General features: G+C 41.7%; 1 protein-coding gene across 2 annotated transcripts; it reads right to left on the bottom strand.

The window, feature by feature from the left end:
- Window positions 1-490: 490 nt before the first annotated feature.
- RCAN3 (RCAN family member 3) lies at window positions 491-25,309 on the bottom strand. Of its 2 annotated transcripts, XM_063312597.1 has the most exons (5): window positions 25,135-25,304; window positions 17,759-18,005; window positions 6,111-6,284; window positions 4,728-4,899; window positions 491-2,084 (listed from the first exon to the last, which is right to left on the bottom strand). In XM_063312597.1, exons 2-5 carry the CDS (start codon window positions 17,936-17,938, stop codon window positions 1,876-1,878), a joined length of 735 nt encoding a protein of 244 aa, XP_063168667.1. In that variant the 5' UTR covers window positions 17,939-18,005; window positions 25,135-25,304; the 3' UTR covers window positions 491-1,875. The 2 variants fall into 2 exon arrangements, with proteins under 2 accessions (XP_063168667.1, XP_063168668.1); XM_063312598.1 differs by lacking the exon at window positions 4,728-4,899 and having other exon boundaries at window positions 1,861-2,084; window positions 25,135-25,309.

The following is a 25,309-nucleotide window of genomic DNA, read 5'->3' as shown; positions in this document are numbered from 1 at the left end:
AATTTAGTGATAAAAGAGTTTTGAAATGATCAAACAAAGACATTGTTCATCTACTACCAATGCAAAGTTCTTCTTAAAATTAATTAAGGTTATCCTGAATCACTGTAAACAGCTAGCCATTATTTATGATTTGCTCACTTTTCCCTATGATACAAGTGCAGAGGATTCAGTTTTTTTCCCTCTGGGAATTGGGCCATGGAGAGGTTAAAACATGAGCAGAACTAGCTTTGGGATGCAAAAATCTAGTGACCACTAGGGGGCAGCAAAGAGATCCAGAAAACCGAATGTGCTGCCATCTGGCGGTCATCTGCATTTCTGCTGCCCAGATCTAGCAGTCCTAAGGAAAATAGTACAACCATCTCCAACTCAAGGATGTGTCAAGCGAAGGCGAAGGGGAAAAACTGACACTCTGCCCTGAATTTAACCTGATTCACAAAGAATTTGGAATAACTGATGATTATACAGATAAAACAGAACCCAACACTTCCTGTATCTGTTTTTCCATTTATTTCAGCCATAAAAAGGTATTCACTTTCAGACATGTAGTATTACAGAAATAATTGAATAAAGGTGCTATTTTGCAGAAAGACATTGAGAAGAGAAAGGCAGGCATAAAGAACAATTCACACAACTTGTCGAACCTTATTTCTCAAGTCTCTGCAGCTGAATCGTCAGCCTTCTTCCTGCACAGCAGAATGCAAATTATCTTGGTGCACCTCTTCCTTCCTTCCTGAGAAATAATGAAGCTAGATGGTTTGATGCCAGGGAGGAAAAGAAATCAGGCAATAAATAAGCAATTCAACCATAAGCTCACTGGGAAATGTTGATTTGCATTCTCTATAAGACAACAGGCTGATTCACATATTGCATAAGACATAATGCAGCTGGTTTGCTTTTGGCTTAGCTTTATCAATAAACCAGGTTACTATGGCTTGTAGGACAAACCATGGCTGAAAATCTTGGCACAGCATGTGTGACCTGAGCCCAGAAATGATAAATTGGGGTTTTCTCACAAATGGGAAACAGTTAAAGGGTCAGAAGAATGAACAGTGGGAGGGCTATACTTGCTTGGCCAACCAGAATATTCTGTAAAACAGGCGACGGAACAAGCTGCGTAAGTGGTACACAGGACTATTGAAGAAGACACTCCCTGCTTTGGAAATATCCCGTGTTAGACATAACCACAGCAGGTGGCAAAAGACAGGTTAAGAAAATGTGCCCTAACGGTAATTAATCCATTCTCTACTATATCCTTGTAGGCCTTTCAATTTTTTAATTTCCCTAGTTGCAGTGGGCAGAAAAGAACTATTACAACTCCCAATTTGTTTTGCCTTACATCAACTCACAAAAATACCTTGACATTCAACACACACAACTATGGCACTTGTAAGAAAAGCAAAAACCCAGAAACCACAAAACAAACCTGATCAAATATTTGATTCTATCACCCCAAAACAGTTTGAGATTCTCCTACTGATAACAATGTACATTGTACATTACATTTATATTTTGTCACTATATTACTTAGAACATCAAGTGATTCAGATGCATGTTACACATCAGCACACAAAAATATGCATGAGAGACTCACATACAAAACCATGTGGTAGCCCATATATAGATGGCAGCAGCCAAGTTCCTTTTGGCCTTACAAACACCAAGAGGATGGTAACACAGATTCCAGAAATGGCACTCTCCTAGGATTGGCAGCCTAGTGGATTTGCTACATCTTGGAAGTTGACCTTAAAAATTAAAGTGCTCTTCAAAATGTCTTCTTGATGCGAGATGACTGCAAGAGGAGTCTGTTGCTGCTATGCAGGATGCAGCAATGCAAATGTGAGTGATCACCCACTGCCATGATTAAATAGCCTCAAATCAGTAGTGCATCCCACCTCCTACTTCCAGCATACATTCAAGAGTTTTTGTTTCACTTATTAAGGTGGGTGGTGGGTCTGGGCGCCTGGTCTGCACTATCTTCTGCTTGGGACTTCTCACTTCATCGTCCTCTTCAGTTTCACTTTCACACACATGGACCACGACACTGGGAGTGGATTCGGTTCCAGCATGAAGCTCGTACTTTTCTCCTGGGGAGCATGACAGGCACGGTAAACAACGCTTTACACACTGGGTAAAGCAAGAGTCTTCTCTTATTACCACAGCTGAAAATTACAAATAATTCTACCCTACCTTCATCCTGACAGATGCTCAGATACCGTACCATAGTTAGGGTACAATGAAAATACTACCCATCAACACTCAAATTTTATACAAATAGGAGGAAACAAGACCGTACAATTATAAACATTAAAACAAATTTAAAATATTCATGGGAAAAAAAAACCTTAAGCACTGAGTACCAAAAGGATTGAAGCATCAGTGTTAAATGATGGGTCCTCAACTTTCTATATATATAAGGCTGAATTGACATGACATGCTTTATTTGGACAACTAAAGATCCAGCAGTTACACTGAGACCACAAGTTTGGTTAGTTTTAATCCTGGTTGGTCTCTTTGTGGCTTAGTCCATTGAGTAAACCCAACTCATTCAAATAATTCATGGCTGAATCCAAATGAGTTACTTCAGTTACCATGTTTAGTGTGTTGTGGAAACCCAACTATAATGTACGGCATCCAGTAGCAATATTTGGGAATAGGTCTAATTTAAGGTGTCAACTTATAGACAGGATGGAATTTGGGTTTCTCTATGCATACAGCCTATACTTCAATGTTATATGATTTCTAAATTGGAACAAACTTTTAGTAATATGGATAGAATTTATTGTAGTTCGTGTTATTCTGTGATTTACACTCAGCTGACCATGGTCCCTGATATTTATAGTTTGTTCAGAGCTTAATAACAACCTTCAGGTTTTTAAAATGATCTATGTTCAGTTATTCACAATCAATTAATGATATACTGGAAATGACATTTTTAAATTCCTAGTTTAATCATTTGTATTTTATTTTTTCATATATTTATTTACTATGCCTGTTTATATACATTTTTTGAAATGTTTAATAAAGATACATTAGTTTCTGAAATATTTTGGTCCTGAACTACTAATGCCTTTAAAATGAGCCCTTGAATTGGCCAGAAAACAGGGAAGTCATGTAACCCTTTGAGAAGTGATATAATACGGTTCAACCTAGGGCAGTGTGGGGGAACATGCGGCCCAGATTATGAGCAGCTACACCTTTCAATCTCTCTCACCATTAGCCATGCTGTCTGGGGCTGCTGGAAGGTAGAAGCGGTATCTTTCCCAAGCCTGAATTAGGCAAAGTAGCCAGAATTCTTCCTGCCAAATCCCTACCTAACTGGAGATTCCAAGAAGTCTTCCAAGGAGACAGTGAGGTAGAATGGATTGAATATTAATTTCCTGGACCTGAGAATCATTTATCCAAACTATTAATTTCAGATAATTGGCTCTCATCCAGCCCATTACCATACCCAAAGTATGGTTCAGAAACCTAGCTTGGCCCATTAGGCAACTGGGGTGGATCGATCAAATATGTCCTTTCTCCTTTTGACAGGGATCAGACATGGAAATGCCAAGATGAACAGGGAGTGATTTGTCCATGACAAATACTGCTCAATTCCAAATCATGTCACTACTCCCCCATGACAAAAACCAGATCTAATGGGTGATCCCCCATATGCTCTGAGTTGGACCCTCAATAATCTGGGCCAGGTCCATGGTTGCCATAGTGACCATAAATTCCCAAACTGCCTCTGATTCTATGCCCAAGGCAGGCAGAGTCCTCCAGAACCATAAGCCTGGGGAAATCCACTGCCAATCCAGTCAGAGCACTGAGCAGCACAGGTAGAGAGGCTGTTATGCAGCAGGGAGGCTGGCACAGGGGCAACAATCCCATTTGATCCCTAATGCCCAACTTCATAAATAGGTTCTTACATCCAGTAATCTGTGGAGCAGCATCCCTGCCAGCCACCAGAATCTCACAGATAACTATTGCCACTTCATCGCCCCTGCCCTGTGGTTGTGACTGGTGCCACAGTCAAAACCTGGGTGGGCACATTACTCCAAGCTCTTGAATAATCATATCTACTGTTCACAGATAGATAATCTCTGGTGCCCTCCAGAGATATTAGACATCAGTGCCCCAAGTCCCTGCTAAGGGAACTCAAATCCAATACATTTCAAGGGCACCAAGTTGGGGAAGGATAATATAGATGTACAGATAGAATTTTACAGGACCTCACAGAACAGATGTCATGTAGTTGAGCAGAAAGCCTCCAATGTAATGTTTTGAAATGGACTCGGCTAACATGAGATATCAATGTTAGCCAAGACGCCATACTTGGCATCTGTTTGATCCTTTGCAATGGTCTATCATGAAAGCCTGCTTTTATTACTTTCTATTAATGTAAGAACTTAAAGAGTTCTGAATCTGGAAGAGGCCAAGGGCCTACCTAGACCAGCGAATGATGTTCCAGATTGGCCAGTGAACTCACAAACATGAAAAGAAAATTAACTGGCTTCTTCTACTGTCACTTTAAAGGATATTTCAAGTCTGCTACCAGTGATTCAGATGGTAATGCACATCCTTCAAGACTCATAGTCATTGATAGCCTGATTCCTTCACAAATATGTCCAGTTCCCTTCTAAAACTGGTCACCATCATCTTTGACAGGGGTGAATTCCTAAGTACTATGCATTGTGTAAAGACAGATGCATCAGTACAGAAAATAGAAAATAAAGCATTCCTACCAGGCCCCAGTTTTGAAACAGCACAAAGCAAGTCATAGTTTATCATAGGAGTAGCATCTTCACTCTGCTTCCATCCTACTGGTGGGGATGCAGGTGGAGATATCAGGAACTGTTTGACAGGTTGGGGGGGCAAAAGGTAAGCTTTGTCTCCCACTTCACTGGGCACCTGAACCTGAAAGAACAAATGTTGTCAGAACAGTAAGACACATAATTTGTCGGATTTTTTAAAAGTCTTTCTAGTGCTGCTTTCCCCCTTTAATATTTCCACCAGATTAGGATGTTGGGAGCTGTGGTATACCACATCTAGAGGACACAAGACTGGGAAAGCTATAAAGATTATTTCACTAATTGGACAAGACACTGGATACCAAATGCACAGTTAATCCTCTTCTAGCTATTTGAGTTAAATATTTACAAGGCTAGTTAGTAAAGAACACATTGCTTGAGCCAAATTAAGGGCCCATTTAAGTGCCCATCCATTTTAAGTACCCACTTATTCAGTATTCTAGCAGGAAAGGTCACTCCCACTTTATTTTACAGCAGGCAAGCTGCTGCAGACTCCCTGCTGAATCAGTGGCTAAGCTAAGATTTTATCTCCAGCTATATCCAAGGCCATGAATGAAGTAAAATTTTTTGTAACCTTCCAATATTTTTAATAGCCCATATAGTCATGTAGACAGACCTACAGTTTATGGCTAATGTTGCTGAATTCTAAACAGACTAGAATGAATCCAAGATAAGAAGGTGGGAAGCTTCTGTGGAGGGTCCCATACGTTGCAGAGTTTCTTGCCTATTTGTATGACTCCCAGAGTGGAAATAAAATTGTTAAGAGAGCCATTCTGCATAACTGATGCAGGACACAGACATAATATCCTGTAAAAAATAACATTTTTTTTAATGCAGTGCTCTTTGCCAGGCCCAGAACACTGTGGGGGCTTTGTGTGTGTGCTTGTAGTATGGAGCTCAGACAGATCTGATTCTCTGAACACTAAGATATAGCGCATCACACCGTATCTGCAAGAAGCATAATGGTCTGCATGCAGATGTCTTTCTAGACATCTAGACAGGAACTTTTCTATCCTTTTTGTCCATCAACTCTCCTGACTGGAGTTATTTGTGTAAGATGCATTTAACTTCTCCAAGCCCATTTTTTTGTACCCATGAAAGCAGCCTCTTTTGCCCCAGGAGCATCACAAGGTAGGCAGGCTTTGCCAGCACAAATGTGCTTTAAAAAGGCGAGATAATCATACCATGACTGACTAACATAAACCCTCGTGCAAACTGTTGTACTTTTAGATTATACGGAGCAGAAGTGAGGAGCACCCTTGGGAACCCTATCTGTTTTTAACAGAAAGGCGGGATCCAAGTGAAAAACACATATACCTGGGCAAAATATAGCTTCAGTTTTTTCCCATTGAAGTCTGTCTCATGGAGTTCTATCCGCGCTCTTGCTGCTGCTTCTGGATTGCTGAAGTTTATCCTTACCCTTCGGAAGCTTTTAAATAACTGGAATGTAACATGAGCATCGTATATTATGAAAAGTGCTTCAAATCTTTCCTAAGGATAGAGAAAAAAAAATACACACAATCAAGGTACCTTAAAGCTTACTGCAATAAGCAAACTTAGCTAGAATGTTTCTTGTTGGGTTTTCAGTTTTGCTGATACTTTTTTTTGTAATATCTACAGAAAAACACAGGCTCATGAAATTACCAGTTTCCTTGCATTCAAAGACCAATAATCTGTATTTAAAAGCGCATATAACGCCATGTTCATAGTGCCATCTAGTGGTTGCTATTATCAATACTGTTTTTTAGAGTAAAATCTGTACAGTAATTGACTATGTGCCATCAAGTTGGTATTGGCTCCTAGCAACCACAGAGATGGACCTTCTCCATGACGGTCTGTCTCAACCTGGCCCTTCAGGTCTACCAATGGTGTACCCACTGCCACTGTAATCTTTTAATATATTAGTGTCAGCTTTTCATTAAATAACCAACTGTTGTAACAATTAACACTTCGAAGCCTTTTGATTCTGTATGGATTTAACATGGTTATAGATGAGTCACGCAGATGGAGAAATTTTATCTGAGAATGCTTTACAGTGTTGTCACATTCACAGGAATCCCAGGAGAAAAAGCACCGGAGTCAAGATATTACACATTTTAAATGTAACCCAGTGATATTAGCACAACAGGCATCTGAACCCAAGTTTCAAATTTGCAAAACTAACAGTTAATCGGACCAGACTGAATCTATAAAATGAATGCCCCTTATGTCTGCTTCAAGGGCAAGTAGTCAGCTGCTCTCACAGTTTACTGGTTTGCACATGGCATTAAGCGCATTTGATTCCCACACCTGTACATATTAATAGGTTGGATTCACACATTACAGTAAGCCCAAACTATATGCTGTGGTGCCCCAGGCTGCCATGGTTAACTCACAGGAGCAATGGAAAATAACATAGCAATACTCGACATCTGTCAGACAATGCACAAACTTCTAGGAGCATCATGAAAAAAATTATTGAGACACGAAGGGCACCACGAACCCAGAACATTTGAGAACCTCTGCATTAAAAGCCATAAATCACAGCATGCAATAGCTGAGTTCACATAATTTGCAACCTTGCCTATGGGTTACCATGATTTGTGTACCCATTCAGTGACTGCCTTGATATAATGATTGCTTCTCACCCTCCCAGTTTCTCTCTCCCAGTATTTCATATTAGAATTGATGATCCTTCAAAGGCAGATAGGAATCATGGAGTATGTAGAATTCAGTAAGAAATCCTCTGTATGTATTGTTTTTCTTTTTGTATCTCAGGAAAAAAGAAGAAACTCCCTTCATCCTATGACTTTCCACATGTTCCCATATGCTGCTTCATCCAGATGATTAGTATTAATGCTGTTTTTTCCACAAACAGCCACACTGCATTTTAGACTGATCTCTGACTAGCTAGGGCAGTCAGAATCTTAGAGCACACAATCTAACGATGACCTGCTAAGCCAGCCTTTCTCAACCTTTTGACCCTGGAGGAACCCTTGAAATATTTTTTAGGCCTTGGGGAACCCCTGCACATTCAGGTTCAAAGATAGGCCGGAAGTTAGAAAATTATTATACTCGTTTCCTGGGTAGGCCTGTGTATATGCATTAAGAGTGTTCTTAAACTGAAAATAAAGAATGAAACTGACCTCTTTAAGGTGAAGTTGCCCAGATTTGAAATAATTTTTTAAATAAATCATGATCTCCCAGGGAACCCCTAGTGACCTTTTGTGGACCCCTAGGGGGCCACGGAATCCTGGCTGGGAAACCTTGTGTTAAGCTAAGCATTCCTGTAACCCCATAGACAAAATTGTACTGACCATGAGAAAAATAACCCAGTACAGCATGTGTATGAAGACAACACCTTTATTAGGCCAAGGGAAGATTTCCTGAAGAACTTACAAAATGTATGTTCTTCATTTCCAATATAACTGTATATCTTACTTAGAAATGGAAAGTTTTGACTTAAACAGTTGGATTTTTTTATTTCCAAAAATGAGGGATTCACAATCATTTTCTTTCCTTCTTCTCTTTTTTGTCTTCTCAAACAATAAGATTACCCATGACCTTGGCAATAGTCCCCCTCTCTCAACTTAAACCATCTCACAGGGTTTGTTATGAGAATAAACTGGGAGAAGGGGAAAGAGACCCATATATGCTTTCCTTAGTTTTCAGCAAATCTTTGGGAGCTTCAGTATTTAATGGGTTTTAATTTGCATGTCTACAACCACCTCTTGTGACCCATCTAATATTGTATCCTGGCGCAGACATGGCTTAAACAACCCTACATTTTTCTTTCTTTTTTCTTCCCTTGGGCTTTTAAAGTACCATGACTCATGAAGACTTCTTGGATATTTAAAAGCCTACTATTTTCAGCAACTTACAGTTGGTCTAATAAAGGTATTGCCTTTGAATATCCACTAATGTTTCCGACTTTATCATTTAGGAAACCTAGCTTGGTGAGATATTATGAAAAGTATTCAGTTCAGATTTTCTACAATAGTATAATCTGTCTTGGAAATTAAATAGTCAAGATACACAATAAAACACATATATGCAACACCTTTTTTAGACTTCCCATAAACTTGGTGCCAAAAATATTTCTGAGAAATATTTCCTCATCAGGATTCTTTCAATGACCCTGAATGCCAGGCTGAATGTCAAAATGGTTGACAGTGTTGGAAAAAGGCTGAGGATACCAGGATTTAAACTTCTGTTCAGACAATAAGCTCATTAGTGACCTCGGGACAGCCTCCCTCTCTCTGCCTAACCTACCTCACAGGGCTGTTAGGAGAATAAACTAAGGGAGAGGAAAAGAGATGCATATGGGGTATACATTTAGATCCAGTAATTTTCTTGGCAACAATTCAGAAGTGATTTGCTGCTGCCTTTTTCCTTTATGCTTTTCCAACTTCCCAGTCTATCATATAGTCTGCAATATCCTGGTTTCCCATTCAAGTACTAATCAGGTCTGATCCTGCTTAGCTTTTTTTCCCCCTTGAGAACAGCCAAGCACAGCTTAGTGTTGCTACCTGCTACTATCAAATACGGTGAATATTTGCATAGCTACAACTTTTTGTTTATTAACATTCTGACGGCCTCCCAAAATAATGGCATTCCCTGGCATTTTCATACATATAAACACTTACAGGCAATCCCCAAATCTTGTTAACTCTCTAACTTCTCCTATATGCAGTGTACAAACTTTGTCAAACAGAAAAGTGGCAGAGATCACCAGAACCCAGGGGTCAGATCTACCAAGTCAACTGCATGTGCTGTGGAGAAGCAAGGTCAATAGGCTGCCTTCTTAACTGTTCAGCATAATCTACATTTTAGACAGAGATAATCAGCTCTATTTTCTTCTACTCTTCTAATATATTGTCTAAATTCTTAACACTCTCATCTCACTACAATGTCACTCCTATTTGTGCAATCTGAAATCAGGCTTAAAGTATACTTCAATAGTTTGTTCTGAAACTGCTGTGGAAGAATCTGGACTCATTCAAATTGAGCTGAATTCAAGGGATTCAACAAGGCATCATCCCTTTCAGTCTGCTCACTGGTGACCTTGTATTTCCACTTCATGATGAATCACCAGCCCTGAATACATTTGTCTGACTCATTTTTACTAGAGGTTTAGGTTTCATACACAAGGCTAAGCACAAGGCTTCTAGATAAATGGGGTGGGGGGTGCCTGGTATGAACTAATCATTCTTCCATCAATGTGAAGATATGTAAATGGTTGTATCCATGCCCCTGTAGATGATTGTGGTAACGTGATTAGTGACTGAACAAAATGTTTAATCCCATACTAACATCACCCACGCAGGTCATTTGAGATACCTGAAAATCTATCACCCTTTGCCCACAAAACTCCATGAGAAAGAGAGACCGATTTTGAACACAGAAATGATGCAGTGAGAAAACATTAAATTTGTAATCTTTTTAGCTGATCATTGATTCTTCTAATTTTAGAAAAAGTAGAATTAAATGCAACGTTCATACCATTTTCACCACCTGTACAATATTATCCACACTAGAAATGGGTATGAAACAGAAATACTGGACTATCCCACCCCTGCAGAAAAGAAGCCTTGTAAAGCCAAGATCTGCTTCAAACACATCTCACCCAGACCCCACCCCACCGACAGAACCACCACACACCAGCCTGCTACATTTCACGATTTCCCAGCCAGCCAGACCCTGGAATGTTATTACATCAGCTATTACATAATTCCCCCCTTCCATCCGAAAGCTGTTAAGCAAACTGTTTTAAACAATACACACGTGTGATTTATGGCCACATGTTGTCAGTCCCTTTCCAGAGCGTTGGACAAACGCTATGGCTTTCTCTCCCTCTCTTCCTCATCTGTTTTGGAGGTCAGCAAGCCAAACAGCCACCTATTACATACGTCCTTGGCAGAATCACCGAGGCAAAGAAATTCTCATTTATGGATGCCCAGGGCTATGGGCAGCCAAAAATAAATGCCAGCTTCTTTCCCCATTCACCCTCTTCCCTTCTGGCCTTAGTTCAGAAGGACTCTTTCCTCCCTGCTGTCAAGGTCAGGGGAGTGGGCCTATGAATTAAAAGAGGTGCTTGCAGAAGAAGAAAAGAGAAGTTGTGTAGCACTACAGCACTGCATCATCTCTAGATATGCTCGCTCCAGATGACCTTGTGCAAGCAAGGCACCATTTCATTAAGTCACCATGTTTTCTGGAACACTGGGGGAAGACTCCTGCAGAGGTAGCCAGCTGAATAAATCAGGATTATGGGGACAACTATTAGGCTGTTGCTGAGACGAGATAGAAAGGACTGCAAGGAACCGGATCAGGATAATCATAGCAGACTATTGTTGCAGTGAAACATTCCCAGGGTGGATTCTTGCCTCTTTGCTCCACAAATGAACCAGAAACAAGCACCGTACAAGGGTTGAAAGAGAAAAGTGCTACCCAGGATACAAATTAAATGAGATAAGTATTCTTATGATGGGTGTGTGTGTGTGTCAGACCAGGTATGTGTAAATAATATTATAGTAAGGTACAAATCTCAAAAAAAAAAAAAAAAAAATGGCTGTTTTGCTTTTAAAAATCCAGTTAGCAGAATGCACCAGTTAGACGAGAGATTATTTTATATACCTTTTCCTCAAACTTACAAATTAAGCAGATCCACAAGCCACTGACCTCAGAATAATTTGACGCTATGTAAGCAAGAGTGGTTTCAGATGGCAGGAGATCAAATCAAATCAAAATCTATTAGCCAAAAGGTAAATACATGCAATAAGCAGACAACAATAAATCATATAAATCATATGAGGAAACATCAAATAATACCCCCAATAACCCGTATTTGAGGAGCGCAATACTGTATGCACTTACAAAAAACCTGACATCTTTCAAAGTTATTTCATCATTTTCAACAGATATAGGGTAATTACCATAAAATGTATTAGATGGGGATATTCTGTTAAAGAAGAATATACTGGATTTCACTTGATCCAATGATGAAAGAATAATTTTAGTAGCCGGTTCCCTTCCCATCCCCAAACTGATTATTAAACAGTCCAACTCCGACAGGTCTGGGGGACTTTGGGCCAGTCCCACTCTCTGAGTCCACCCTACCTCACAGGGTTCTTGTGGGGAAAACAGGAGGTGAGAGCATTATGCACATGCCTTGAGTTGAACAAATAAAGGTAGAATCTAAATCTAAATAACAATAACAATAATAATAAGTCCATCTATTTGGATTTTTATTCTGCTCAGTCTTACACAAGCTTCCTAAACTCATCTCCTCTACCCCAATTCAACCTTGTCACCCCGTCTCAGGAACGGAGAGCGCTGTCTCTCGATCCTAACCCAGATGCAAGGAAGGAGGCTGCTCTGTCAAAAGCATTTGGCCTTCGTGCCACTCCACTCCCAGGCTCTTGCGTCCCACATGTCAAAGCAGCCTTCTCCAACTGGGTTGGGACTGCTGGCCAGTAATTCCCCATCCCACTGGGCAGTCTCTGGATGGAAATGGGTGCTCTAAAAACGTATAGCACATCTTCCCCATCAGAGTCCTTTCCCAATAATTTATCCCTTCTGCAGCCTCTGTGTAAAAAACCATCCCAGGGCATGCAGCTCCTTTTATTCTTTCACTCTGGATCTCATTTCCATGCTTACACGGAAGGAAATATCTAGAAGAACTATCCTGTTCTATTTCCAATGCTGTATTTAATATGTATCTAAAGGGGCCAGATTCAGCTCCCGCACCATGCACTCCTATAAATGTCTAAGAGATAAGCTGCATTTTATTCAATGGGCTTACTCCTAAGTAAGCATACACAGCTACACTCTAAGAGACTGAGAAAGGAACCTCAGCAACCAGCTCCATAGAATTTATCTGTCTGACCTTCCTTCCTTCCTTCCTCCCTCCCTTCCTCCCTCCCTTCCTTTCCCCAAATGACTATAATTATTTAGTGAAGCAATAGCATGATCAAATAATGTGACAAGTCTCTGGTCCAGCACATCAAGAAAAACTGACATATATTTAGTATTCAAATTCTTCTCAGCTCCTCTAACAACTAAATATAAGTTACTTAGTAACAACTGGGAAACATAACATAGAATGATGTCCTCTCTCTGATCTTTTTTTTGTACCATTGTAAAAAGTATGTCATTTATCATTACAATTTCACAATTTTTCTTACAAGCTTATTGGACACCACAAACTCAAGTCAGGTTTAAACAAATCATTTCTGGTTCAATAGACTATGGTTTACTAAAGGGAACAGGAAGAAACTTAGATGCTCCCTCCAACTTGTCCCCTTCAACAAAGATCTCCTAATTTATTTAAATCACAGAATCCCAGTTAGGAAACTGCTTCCTATAAATCAGAGGTGTACTGCACAACTTTTTACAGCCTAAGGAACACACATAACTCTTGGGGGCAGCACTTCAAAAACTAGGCACAAACAGGATAAAAACACTGGCAAGACAAAAAAATTAAATTAAATTAGTATTTATTTTCTACATTTATATCTCAGCTTTCCTCCAAGGAGCTCTAGGAGATGTTCCTGGGGAACAATTCAACTTGAGAGATAAGGTTGGGTTGAAGTAATACCTAGCCCAAATCACCTAGTGCAGTGTTTCTTAAAACGTGGCCCTAGTGTCACCCAAGACCCTCTCAGGGGTCCGCGAAATCCAATTTTTTTGCCAACGTATGTTGAAAAATAATACAATATTAAAATCCCATCAAACTATTGTGACAAGCAGTAATGGCAGCAAATGCGTCAATTTTAATTTTTTAATATGGTAAATATCAATAAATATAACCCATAGAAATAAAAGCTTTCTTGGGGTTCTCCATAATTTTTAAAAGTGGGAAGGGGTCCTGAGATAAAAAAATGTTTAAGAAACATTGATCTAGTCAACACCACTATCTAGCGAGGACTTAATCAGGTCTTCCTGGATCCAGTCCAACCCTCCAACTATTAAATATGATTATTCCCCATTTATTTAACTCCTATCCCAAGCAACAGCATTTAAAGCAATCTATACTGCAACGAATCATATTTTTAAAAGATTCCCCCCCAAAAGAAAAAGATGTTGGAAGATAAGAGTTCATTCCCTTTTATAAACTTCATGAATATAAATGGGCACATAGAGTTCCTTTAAAAATAGTATTTCACACAGCACTTGAAACAAGGAAGAACAAACATATTTTGTCACCAAAGTATTATATTAAATTAAATCCTAGTTTCTTCAGAAACAAATTCAGCCTCAACTAGAGCTGTCATGGAAACATGTCTGCCTACGCATGATTAACCTTGCTTCATGACTGTCAGGACAATGAAAAGTAATAATGGAGGGTTATTCTCTCTCTGCTTCAACAAAAACTTACTAGTTTTAGAGAAAGGTATAACAAAGATAGAATTTACCTCTCAAGATTTAAATTTTGAGAATTATGGTATGCAGTAGTTTGATGAAAGAGGGCTATTTGCTAATAGAAAATCAGTTACTTTGAAGAACTGAATTCCAAGTGAAAAGTTTTGATACTAAGCATGGACCAAAGGCAGCTTTTGTCAAATATTAAAACAGACTTTGAAGTGGTGTATGATATGGAAGTTAATCTATCTGGATATTGACATTTGCCTCAAGAGCCTGGTATCTGACAACTTAATAAATATTTACATTTTAATAAGTTTCCTTGATTTTCATAATCAATTTTAGGAAAAAGAGAAAAACACAATGCATTCTAAAACATACTGTACATGGAGTTCCTGCAAGTGGAGTTTGCTTACAGCAGTGTTTCTCAACCTTGGCAACTTGAAGATGTCTGGACTTCAACTCCCAAAATTCCCCAGCCAGCAAGTCATGGCTGGCTGGGGAATTCTGGGAGTTGAAGTCCAGACATCTTCGAGTTGCCAAGTTGAGAAACACTGGCTTACAGTAACTACCCCATATACATGAAAATGACTGGAGGGTGCTGGGTTAGGTTTGTGTCTGGTGGGTAGAGGAAAGATGGTGTGTGCCTTAGCCCAGGAGGAGGGAGATGAGAGGGCAGACAGGACTACCACAAGGGTGATGGGCAGAGGGAGGTATGGCAGGGGACTGGGGTGAGGACATTGGGCCCACAGCTTGAAAGCAGTCCACTGTCTGGCCCTCAGCTTCCACTTTCCATCCTTGGCTACTGAATCCTCACTGGCCCTGGGCTCTGGCTGCTGCTCTTGAACGCCAGGTTGGTATGTAAAAAAGCTGCCCTCATTCATGATCTTACTGTGGATGAGGGTGCTGACCTGCTTGTTTAACAGAGACCTGGTTTGGCCTGGGGCGGGGAATCCCCTATCAGAATTGCGCCCAACAAGGTTTTGCACCAGCTGAGACCCCAGGAAGGGGAGGAGGGGTGGTTCTTGCCATCTGAGAGTCATTACAGAGGCTCCACTTCACAGATAACCAGATGTGAGGTGTCTTGGTTGAAGCTGGGCTCAAGGGAACTGTTGGGATTTGCCACTGGCATACCGCTCTCCTTCTGCCCACCACCATCCCTGTCTGAGCTGCTGGATTCCGTTGCTGGGCTGACAATAGTGCCCCCAAGGCTCTCAGTTCTCAGGGATATCAATCTGCTGCCTAGTGACGTTGAGTCCCAAGTCACCAATGGCCCGATGCCTGCCAGCGACTGCACGTTAGATCAGGGTTTTGTCTTGGGGCAGTTGCAACATAATCTGGTATTAGAGGACATTAACATCAGTCCGTTGCCACCGGCAGATCGCTCTCTAATCTCCTTTGGCTCACTGGTGTCAGCCCTCCCTGCAGGGAGATAGAAGCTCCTTTATTGGCCTGGCCTGAGCAATTGATGGACCCAATGAGGTTCCAGAGAGAACCTGAGGTTTCCCCCAAGGGTTTGGTGGGTGGCTCAACTAAGGCCTTACTTGCTGCCTGGAATGGGCAAGTGGCTGGGGCCTTGGACTGTATTACCCCTATGCAGCCTCTCCTTGTGCACCAATCCTGGGGTGCACCATGGTTTACTGAAGAGCTCTGGGAGATGAAGCACCAAAGAAATGCCTGAAGTGCCACTGGAGGACGACTCAGTAAGTCTGACTTTACACGGGTAAGGGCCTATACTGGGTTAGATATATAACCCAATATATCAGGTAGATATATCAGGAGTATATATATCACATATACATATATGATATATAGATATATCAGGGCTATAAAGGTGGCAAAATGTCAGTATTTCTCTGTCCACCAACAGCCATCTAACACCCCTATTTAGGGTAACCTGGTCCCTGCTGTGCAGGGAGAGCCCCCATGATCATCTACAAGGCCATTGTGAGGAATATTCCAGCTATTTGACAAGTAATGTTATTCAGATCTGGACTTGGACTCTGACAGGACAGGTCCAGCTGAGGTGACTGGGCCCAGGTCTTACGGTGTGATCTGAGTTTGAACTGACAACCCCTAAGGAAGTAGACAGGGTCCTTGGTGCTGTCAGTTCCGCCACCTGTTCATTGGACCAGACCCCCTTCAGGGTCATGAAAACGGCCAGGGAGGTGACCTGTGGTTGGGTCCATGTTGTGGTACTGGCCTCTTGAGGGATGAGTTGGTACCTCGTGCCGTGAAGGAGGTGGTATTGTACCCCCTCCTCAAAAGGCCATCCCTGGACCCAACACTTTTAGTTGACTATCATCCTGTCTCCAATCTTCTGTTTTTAGGGCAGGTGTTGAAAAGGTGGTCAGTCTGCAGTTGAGGAGAACCTGGAGGAAGTGGATTATCTAGGCCTGTTTCAGTCAGGATTTAGCATGGAGACGGCCTTGGCTGCACTTGTGGTAGCGTAGTGGAGCCAAGATGGAGGTGGTGCACCCACCCTTGTACTCCTTGATCTCTCAGTGGCTTTTGATACCATCGACCAAGGGACCTTTCTGGGCTGGCTCTCAGGGTTGGAGTTGGGGGCACCATTCTACAGTGGTTCTCTTCTGTTCTGACTAAGCAAGAACCATGCTGAGACGAGGAATAGGTCTCTAGTGTTTTATTACTGCTATTGTAGACAGAAAATCCTACCAAACTGAAGAAGCATGAGAAAACCCAGACAGATAAACCCCAAAAGTCAAGGCGGGTCTGTTCTGTGTCTCTGTGAATGACAGCTCAAATTATCTAAACTACGCATGCGTTTTCCCCCCTGGATAGGGGCCCCCTCCTGCTCACCATCAGTACTCATGACATCTTCCTTCTTCTGTGGCCAGTTTCATTTGGTGTTGGTTGGAAGGACATTCCCTAGGCCCCTTCTTTGTGGGGTGCCACAGATCTTGACTATGTCTCCCCTTTTATTCAACATCTACATGAAACCACTGAGTGAGGTCATCCATCGTTTGGGTTCAGTATCATCATTACGCTGATAATACCCAATTCTATTTTTTGACACCAGGCTGTTGAGTGTCTGGAGGCTGTATGGGTTTGGATGGGGAGGAACAATCTCTGATACAGCCCTACCAAGTTTGAGTGGCTGTGGCTGTTGGGGCCACCTAGATCTGGGGATATTCCAGATCTTTCTAAAATGGACAATTCTAGTGTACATACAGACGGCTTAGTACATTGAGCTATACATTTTGATTGTCTCTAGAAATATCAAGAGTTGAACCTGGACTTTTTGCATACAAAGCAGATACTCCACAATGAACTGAAGGCTTACAACAGTGCTTTAAAACACATCTGAGGAAGGATGCTGTAATCTACTTCCAAGTGCAGTTACAACTCAGTAGTGGATCCCAAAGCAATCTTTCTAGACTGTGGTTGGGAACAGAAATCAACACATTTCCATTCTTTTCTATGGTATCTAATTATATAATTCACCCCTTTCTACAATAAAATAACTACCCAGTATTATCATAAACATTTGAAGCATATTATTATTTGACTAGAGCACAATATTTGCTTTTCAGTTAATTTTATACTAACTTTAATAAACTGGAACTAGGTTTGCCGATGGCACTGTTGTCCTTAAAACCCCTTACCTTTTGCTCCTGAACTTCAAATACTGCTTCATGAACACTGCAAGCAAAGAGTGAGGTAGGAAGATCGCTTAAATCCATCATCTCTTCCAAGTCTTCTTCGTTTTCTCCAAAAATCATTTCTTCCTCTTCTTCTAGGTCACTGCTGTAAAGGTCTGACTGGCTATCACTCCAGGCCTTCATTGTATCATTAATCGCTGTCCACTCAAAGCTTCCTTCTGCCTCTGTATTCTGAGCTTGTGGGAAGAGTCTTTGAAATGAGTCAAGAGAGAGAGGGAGAGAGAGAACACAAACAGTAAGGAAGATATTTTTCTATTATTTCTTACTATGGCTCTTTTTAATGGTTTAGTCATTATGTGCAAAAATAAGGTCTGTGTGAAGACTGACCTCAGAGGAATAATGCTGGCTCATTTTACAGTTCATTGACTTCTAGTGTAGGAAGGAATCGCTGCCTATTCAGATATGAATAAGCCTGATGCAACGCTCAGACCTTTATTGTGCGAGAGGCCTAAAAAGGACTCCCATGCAATCTGGGCCTGGGCTGTACCCAAAGACCCAAACCCACTTCCTGTTCCACAAGATTCAGTTCTGGAAACAGACAAACCAACCTCTGGAAAGGCACATTCTGAAAGATAAATGGAGCATTCCAGAGAACACAGGAGTGGTCTAGGAACAGACTGTACAGCATTATCTCAGGGCACCCAAGGGGCAGCAGATCCCCTCCTTTTCCGTGGTGAGAGGAGGAAGAGGAGGACAAGTTAACAACTCCTATGCTCTGGTGGCAGAAATTTATCTTTCAGAATATGTCCTTCCAGAGGTGGTTTGCCTGTTTCCAGAACTGAATCTTGTGGAACAGGAAGTGGGTTTGGGTCTTTGGGTACAGTCCAGGCCCAGATTGCATGGGAGTCCTTTTTAGGCCTCTCGCACAATAAAGGTCTGAGCGTTGCATCAGGCTTATTCATATCTGAATAGGCAGCGATTCCTTCCTACACTAGAAGTCGGTGATCTCTGCCACTTTCTGATTTGGGGGGTAAGGAGCAAATGTGGATCAGCCGGAAGGAGATCTCTGATCCACCAAACACAAAGCCCTTCTGAGTGACCAACTTTCCTTCAAGAAGGAAGACAGCATGTAGGACACAGGGAATAAAATAACAGGAACAGGAACCCTCCTTCCTCTACTTTTTGCTTTGCCAGCAGGAGTCTGACAGGGATATCATAATTCCTCCCCAACACCACATGACTCAGCCAATTAATTCCAACCAATTTATTTAAAACTATATTTTTGTTTTGTTTCCAAAATAACATCAGGGATGAGCAACTAACTTTTCCAGGAAGTGGCTCACGCTCATTTACAAGAAACCAACACGGAACAAAGGAGAAAGCCTCCTCTCTTTTCTCCCCATCTCCACAGGATCATTACCACCAGCTAGCCTCTGGAAAGGACCTAGAAGTTTCTTGCTTGTTTCTTTTTAAGTACTGCTTATTTGTTTATATTATTTGGGTACGGCTTTGGGGGGGACTGTTATCCTGGAAAACTGCATCGATACAATTATAATAAACCCAGGTGGGATCCACACAAGATCCTGATGACACCTAGTAGGCCCTGAATTCAGATGCAAGCCAGGCTCTAACATTGGCTTGCTATATGGAGTTAGCCTTTGTCCCAAACCTGACATGCAATCTGCTGTTTATGTGGCACCAGAAACAAAGCATCATGAGATAGGCAAACTGGCAAGCACCATTACTGTGAGACAAAACAGACAGATCGATGTGCCTACAAATTTCGGCTTGAAAATTTATAGATCACCAAATATTACAAGCTACAGAATATTGGTTCAGAAGCACCCAGTATCTGATATTTAAACATTAAATTTCTTTGCAAGCTGAATGTTTTCAGCTTAATGAAAGGTGATTAATGGATACCAGTTAAATAGCTTTCAGAAACACTGCCAATTTGATTTCCACAGAATCCATTTGTATAAAAATACCATATGTAAATTTATTTCTCTATTTACTACTACTGGGATGCTCAATAATGTACATTTTAATTCTCAGAAATTATATCACCCAGCTGCATATTCTTTTTATTTTAAAGCCCCCCCCCCATATCATACTTGAGACATTGTGCATACAAATTGATCATAAGCACTGTTTTACACTGTGAGCTTGAAAAGCATTTAAAGGCAAGGATTGGCTGGACCAACAGAGTAGACACAATTTATTTAAGTGTCTGTCTATACTACATGTACCAGACTGAAAGGAGAACAGACCTGGCAAATGGTTTCTCTCCTTCCCTCTGCCTGCCCAATGGAAAGTATGGCCTCTGTAATGATGGGGACTTGATTTGTGCTCAGGAAAAAAAGGATACAGTGTGTTCATTTTTAGTTCCAGAATATTAATATTAGGCTTGACCTACCAAGATTTTCCCATGCCCTTCAAGGAAAGTCACGACTGCACAAAATCAGAAGTTTAGTTATATTACTTTAAAAATAGCCCCAAAGGAGAAATGCAGCATTAAAACCAATAAAACTATGTAGCATTTTAAGAGAAAAGGGGGAAAAAACAATAAAAGGTAAAATTACTACAGATGGAACATCTGGGTAGGATAAAAAAAGCCTAGAAGTAAACAAAAGACGAAAACGCACAAGTTCAAGAAAAGACCTGCTGGTTAAACAAAGAAGTTGGCATTAGACCTAGTAAGATGCCAACTGTAACTGAGCAGAGAAGGCACTTAGTGGTCAAAATCTCTGTACTGAAACAATTCTCTTCTGCATCTCTACACAGCCAGTTTAGGACAGGCATCCCTGCTAATTCCAAACAGTCAAGCCATCAGGTAATAATAAATAATAACAATCATTTATTAAATTTACATGCTGCCCAACTTCCAGTGACTCTGTGCAATTTACAAATTGTTGAACATGTTTAAAAACAAGGAGACAACAAAAAACAAAAAAGATGGCAGAAATGATGAATCTGGATGGGAACCAAGAAAAAAAAGGGGTCTTCCGTCACCCTGGCCAAAGGGTGAGCCAGGTCTTCAGGGCCCTTTGAAACACCAGTAGGATGGAGGCTGCTTGAATCTCAGGGGCAGGGGGGACTTTCCAGAGGGCGGGCACTGCTGCAGGGAAGGCGTAAGGCAGAAATCAAACATGTTGAGTTTTAGAAGGTCAGCGCAACCCCCTGAATTTGGCTTGGTTCAAGTTCAAGGTGCCGCTCGCTCAGAACAAGTATAATATGGTTCCAACAGGCTGTTTCTTTTGGCAAACTAACCACACTGTGCTGCCATTGATGCAGATTCTGGGCCAGCATCAAGGCAGCCCCACTGGGGAAAAGCACTGCACTCATCCAATCTGCAAGTTACCAGTGCTTGGAGCACTGTGGTACCTGGTAAACCAGGTCAGTCTGGGAAAGGGACTCCTTGCCGCAAAGGCCACTTGTGCTTCTACTGACAGCAAAGGCATTACCAAAGGATGACCCTGGGTGTTGCCTATATACCAATAAAATCAGCAAAGCAGAGGGTGGAAGGAGGGGAAAAAAGGTAAGGACAATTAAATGTATACAAAGAAATATATTGCAATGTTAAAAACAAAGTTTAAAACCTTCAGAGAACACAAGAGTAATATTGTATTTCTGAAGAAAGAACAGAACTTGCAGCTATGATCATATTGCAAGCTTGATGACTCACAATTCCAAAATATTTCAACTTATAATTCCTCAGCATTGAAGTTTTCAGAGTGTTCAGTAGTCACAGGAGAAAGATTCTATGGTCAAAATAATTACTGCAAACTAGGCTGTTTCTCTTTCCAGAGGGATCACTGAGAAGCCCAGTTGTTATCTGAGTGTTTTAGTGTGAAGTTCTATAACCCCCTAAAACTGCATTACATATTCTGAGTGGGAGGGGCATTTAGAAAAGAGAAGAACATACAGAACTGAATTAATTCGTTAAATGGATTAAGGCCATGATTAAAGAGCTACATTTCAACAATCTCTCTTAACAAAAAAGGGATTGCAAAGTAACATTTCTAGCATAAAAATTTTTAACAGAAAGAAAATGTTGATTCACCGAGAAATCTACAATGCAATACAAAACACACTGAATTAGTAGATGAAAAGGAAGCTTCAGTTTCAGTCCAGAATGCTGGATTCTTGCTTTGAGTTATTACTGAACTGAGATGATATCAGCCAGCTCCAATAGCCTCCGTTTCAGTTTTTCCATTTGCAAAGAGATTAACAATATACTGACAACTGCAAGAGAACCAGAAGACTTAATGGAATTTAAATTCACTCATGAGTCCTTCGTTTTTATAACTTAATAATATGACTAATATATTTGACCAGAAGATTGGGATTTTATAAATTTATAGGTTGTTTGTGTTAAGCAGGTACCTCAACAGAAAAATCGAGTTAATTTTTTAAAAAACTAGAAGTATCAATCAAAGTCAGGTGCAAAATAGATGGTGTTTGCCATCTGAAATCAAAACACCAATAGAACTAAGTGTTTCTATATGATTATATGCCTAGCCCAGGGATTTGTGAACTGTGTATCACAATATTTTTCATATAAAAAGCCACTCCTAGTTTTCCCCTAGTATTCTTTTTCAAGCAAACATATAACACTGTTACAGTTAATGCAGGGTAAGTCTTATTATCTAGGACTACTACCTATTATCATGGATTCCAAAGAAAACTATGTACATATACCTCCCTTGAGACTTTGTTTTTCAGGCTTATTAAACAGAAGAAATAAGAAACTAATAGAAAATCTGCCAAAAACAATCTGCTATATTAGAAAAGATGCTGAACGAAACAGAAAAAACCATTTTTTAGCAAAACAAATCTTACCAAGCATTCTCCTAAAGCAGAATTTATCTGTTGCAACCCCTAGGTGGCAGCATCTAGCTGACCTTGCTTATTGTCAAAACATTAAGCTGGGTTGGGCCTGGATGAAGGACCACCAGGAGATTCCCATCCAAGGTTAGATGGGAAGTTGAAAACATCTCAGAAGAATGGAGTCAAGCTCAACTTTGAAGGATAATTTATCTTTAATGCAAAATTAGGAAGGTACACACAACAGAATTGCATGCTGCAATCTTCTACATGGCTTGCTGAGGGCAAGTCTCACTTTGTGGGTGAATCTTGACTCTGAATACCCTTGATTCTGTGGCAAGCTCTGATCCTGTAATAACATGCACATGATTGTGGCTACTAATCCAACAGAATTATTCCAATATTTATGAACCTGGGAGACCAGATTTGTAAAGTGTTGAAACTGAACAATTTAAAAACTGATTTCTATGGTAATAAACAGAAGTTTATCAAAGCCTTAACCTCAGTGACATGTGAACGTACACAGTTTGATATTAAAGGTTACATTCAGTAGCTGCTTCAGGATAAGCATTTATTTTCTCAAGCCTCAAAACCCAAGGATTAAAGCATTTTTTAAAATCTCCATCTATGTGACGTACTTGGTTGTGCTGTCAGCCCTCCATGCCCATGAATAAGGAAATTACACATCCTGACTGAGGCAGGCCAAGCATTAAATTTTTTTCCTAACAGAAGAACGGCTTATTTTCCCCAGCACGTTCACTCTTTCCTCCTTCACCAAGTCTGCTTAGGATGAGAAGGCTAAAGTATTATCCTGTCAGATGCCCATTTCAGACATGGTGGGTAAGTCTACTCTTCACACATGGCAGGAAAGAAAGCAGAAGCAACTACTGATTTAGGTTAAAATTTTTAAAGAACTATGGTTTTAGGCAAGGTAAGATACAGAATTAAGGTATGATTCTAGCTTGATATTACTACCATAGTTTAAACAATGTATCTGTGGTCAGGAATCACCAGGAATTGGTGATAGTTTAAAACTGTTAGTTGATAATCTGAATGTCTTCTCCAGAAAGTAGGGGCTTCATGTGGCTCATTCACACTGTGTGAAATCAGTTTCCTATTTTAACTAAATCAGGCCAATCTGGATAGACAGGGCAAGAAATGAAGAATTAAGTCCAACAGTTATTGTGAAAAGAAAGTTGTAAAAAATAAATTGGCAATAAACTTGTGTCTATGTGGCAGAGATAGCAGCAAAAATAAAGGAAAAGCTTCTTAAAATGATAAACACCCCCCCCCCCGGGCTGGCTGTGTCTGAAAGCACATAAACAAGCAATGAAAAGTAGTAAACTGGAGACAGAAAATATAGGGAAGAACAGGAATTACAGGCCGTCCTCATTTAGTGACTGCCTCATTTAGTGACTGTTCATAGTTATCACAGTGATGAAAAAGTAACTTTGCAACTAATCCTTGCATTTATGACCTTCACAGGTCTGTAAAGCAAAGGAAAGCTGAGGTAAGATCATAAACAGTTATGGTTTCACTTAGCGACTGCTTCGCTTAACAACTGGTTTGCCTGTCCCAATTATGGTTGCTAAAGGAGGACTACTTGTAGCTAGATCCAGCAATATTTTGCTTTAGGAGCAGAGAGCATGAGCAGAGTAAGAAACACCTAGCAGGGTCAAGAGGAAACAAGTAAAAAGAAAGTGGCCCCCCCAAAAAACTAGTGAAAGAATAAGAGGGGAGAGATGAACAAGAGACCGCAAGAGGGGGAGGAGAGGCTTCCCAACTATGGGGCAGTAGAAGGGCTCAATCTCCTGGTGATACTGGGGAGTGGCTGGCTCCCCTTCCAGTGGAAGGAATCAATTCTGGGGGTAGAAAGAGACCCTTGGGCGGTTCTTGGGTTGGCTTCCTTTGCATGTCCAAGAGCTGAGCTGAAAACCGAGGTCCGGGGAAAGGCGAGGAGAAAGGGGAGCGCGGAGCCTAAGGCTTCGGGCGGGATTTTATAACCCCCCCTTCGGAGCAGGTACTGCCTCAGATCGGTCCCAGAGCTCCGGTTACCCCAGCATCCCCTCTCCATCCCGGGCGGGTACAGAGCAGCCTTCCGGGAGAGACCCGCAGGGAAGAAAGGCCGTGAGAGGTATAGTGCTCCTGCCCATGGGGGTTCCCCCTGCAGGGGGGCTGCTGCGCGAGCCTGGCCGGAGGAAGGCGGCTGGAAGGAGGCCAAGGACTGGGGGAGGCCGGCGTTGTCCGCCACGGAAGCTCCCAACGGTCGGTCTCAGCCCGGCCCACCTCACGGGGTTGTTGTGGGGGCGAGGAAAGAGGAGGAGACGCCCGCCCCGAATCGGAAAGGGGGGGCGGGAAAGGACGGCGACCGGCCCTCAGTTACACGGGCCGACGGAGGCCCACGGAGAGGGGGAATCGGGGAGGGCGCCGGCGCGGGCAGAGGGCGAGGCCGGGAGGCGCCACGGGCCCCTGCGAGCGGGGGGGGGGTCGCGAAGGGCAAAGCCGGCGGGGTCACCGGGACGAGTCCCTCCGTTCTCCTCCTCCTCACTCACCCTCGCTTCGCCTCGGAAGGCGTCACCGACGACGATCACCCTCGCTCGCCGAGTCGAGCCAGCCGCGGGGCAGCGGGAGCGCCTCAGAGCCGCCTCAGCCCTCCGCCTTTGCGGCCGTCCGGCCGACTCGTCCGCCTGCCTGCCTGCCCTCCCTCCCTCCCTCCCTCCCTGCGGG

Source organism: Candoia aspera, chromosome 10 (assembly GCF_035149785.1).
Source record: "Candoia aspera isolate rCanAsp1 chromosome 10, rCanAsp1.hap2, whole genome shotgun sequence".
In the NCBI taxonomy this organism is placed as follows: domain Eukaryota; kingdom Metazoa; phylum Chordata; class Lepidosauria; order Squamata; family Boidae; genus Candoia; species Candoia aspera.
Note: the sequence above shows the minus strand (reverse complement) of the source record. Positions and strands in the feature narration are given on the sequence as shown.

Excerpts from the sequence above, each read along its gene's own strand:
- RCAN3 (XM_063312597.1), bottom strand. The coding sequence starts at position 17,938 with ATGAAGGCCTGGAGTGATAGCCAGTCAGACCTTTACAGCAGTGACCTA. Across the intron at positions 6,285-17,758 it reads TTGAAGTTCAGGAGCAAAAG|GAAAGATTTGAAGCACTTTT; the intron begins GTAAGGGGTTTT and ends CTCTATCCTTAG. Across the intron at positions 2,085-4,727 it reads TGTTTCAAAACTGGGGCCTG|GAGAAAAGTACGAGCTTCAT; the intron begins GTAGGAATGCTT and ends CATGCTCCCCAG.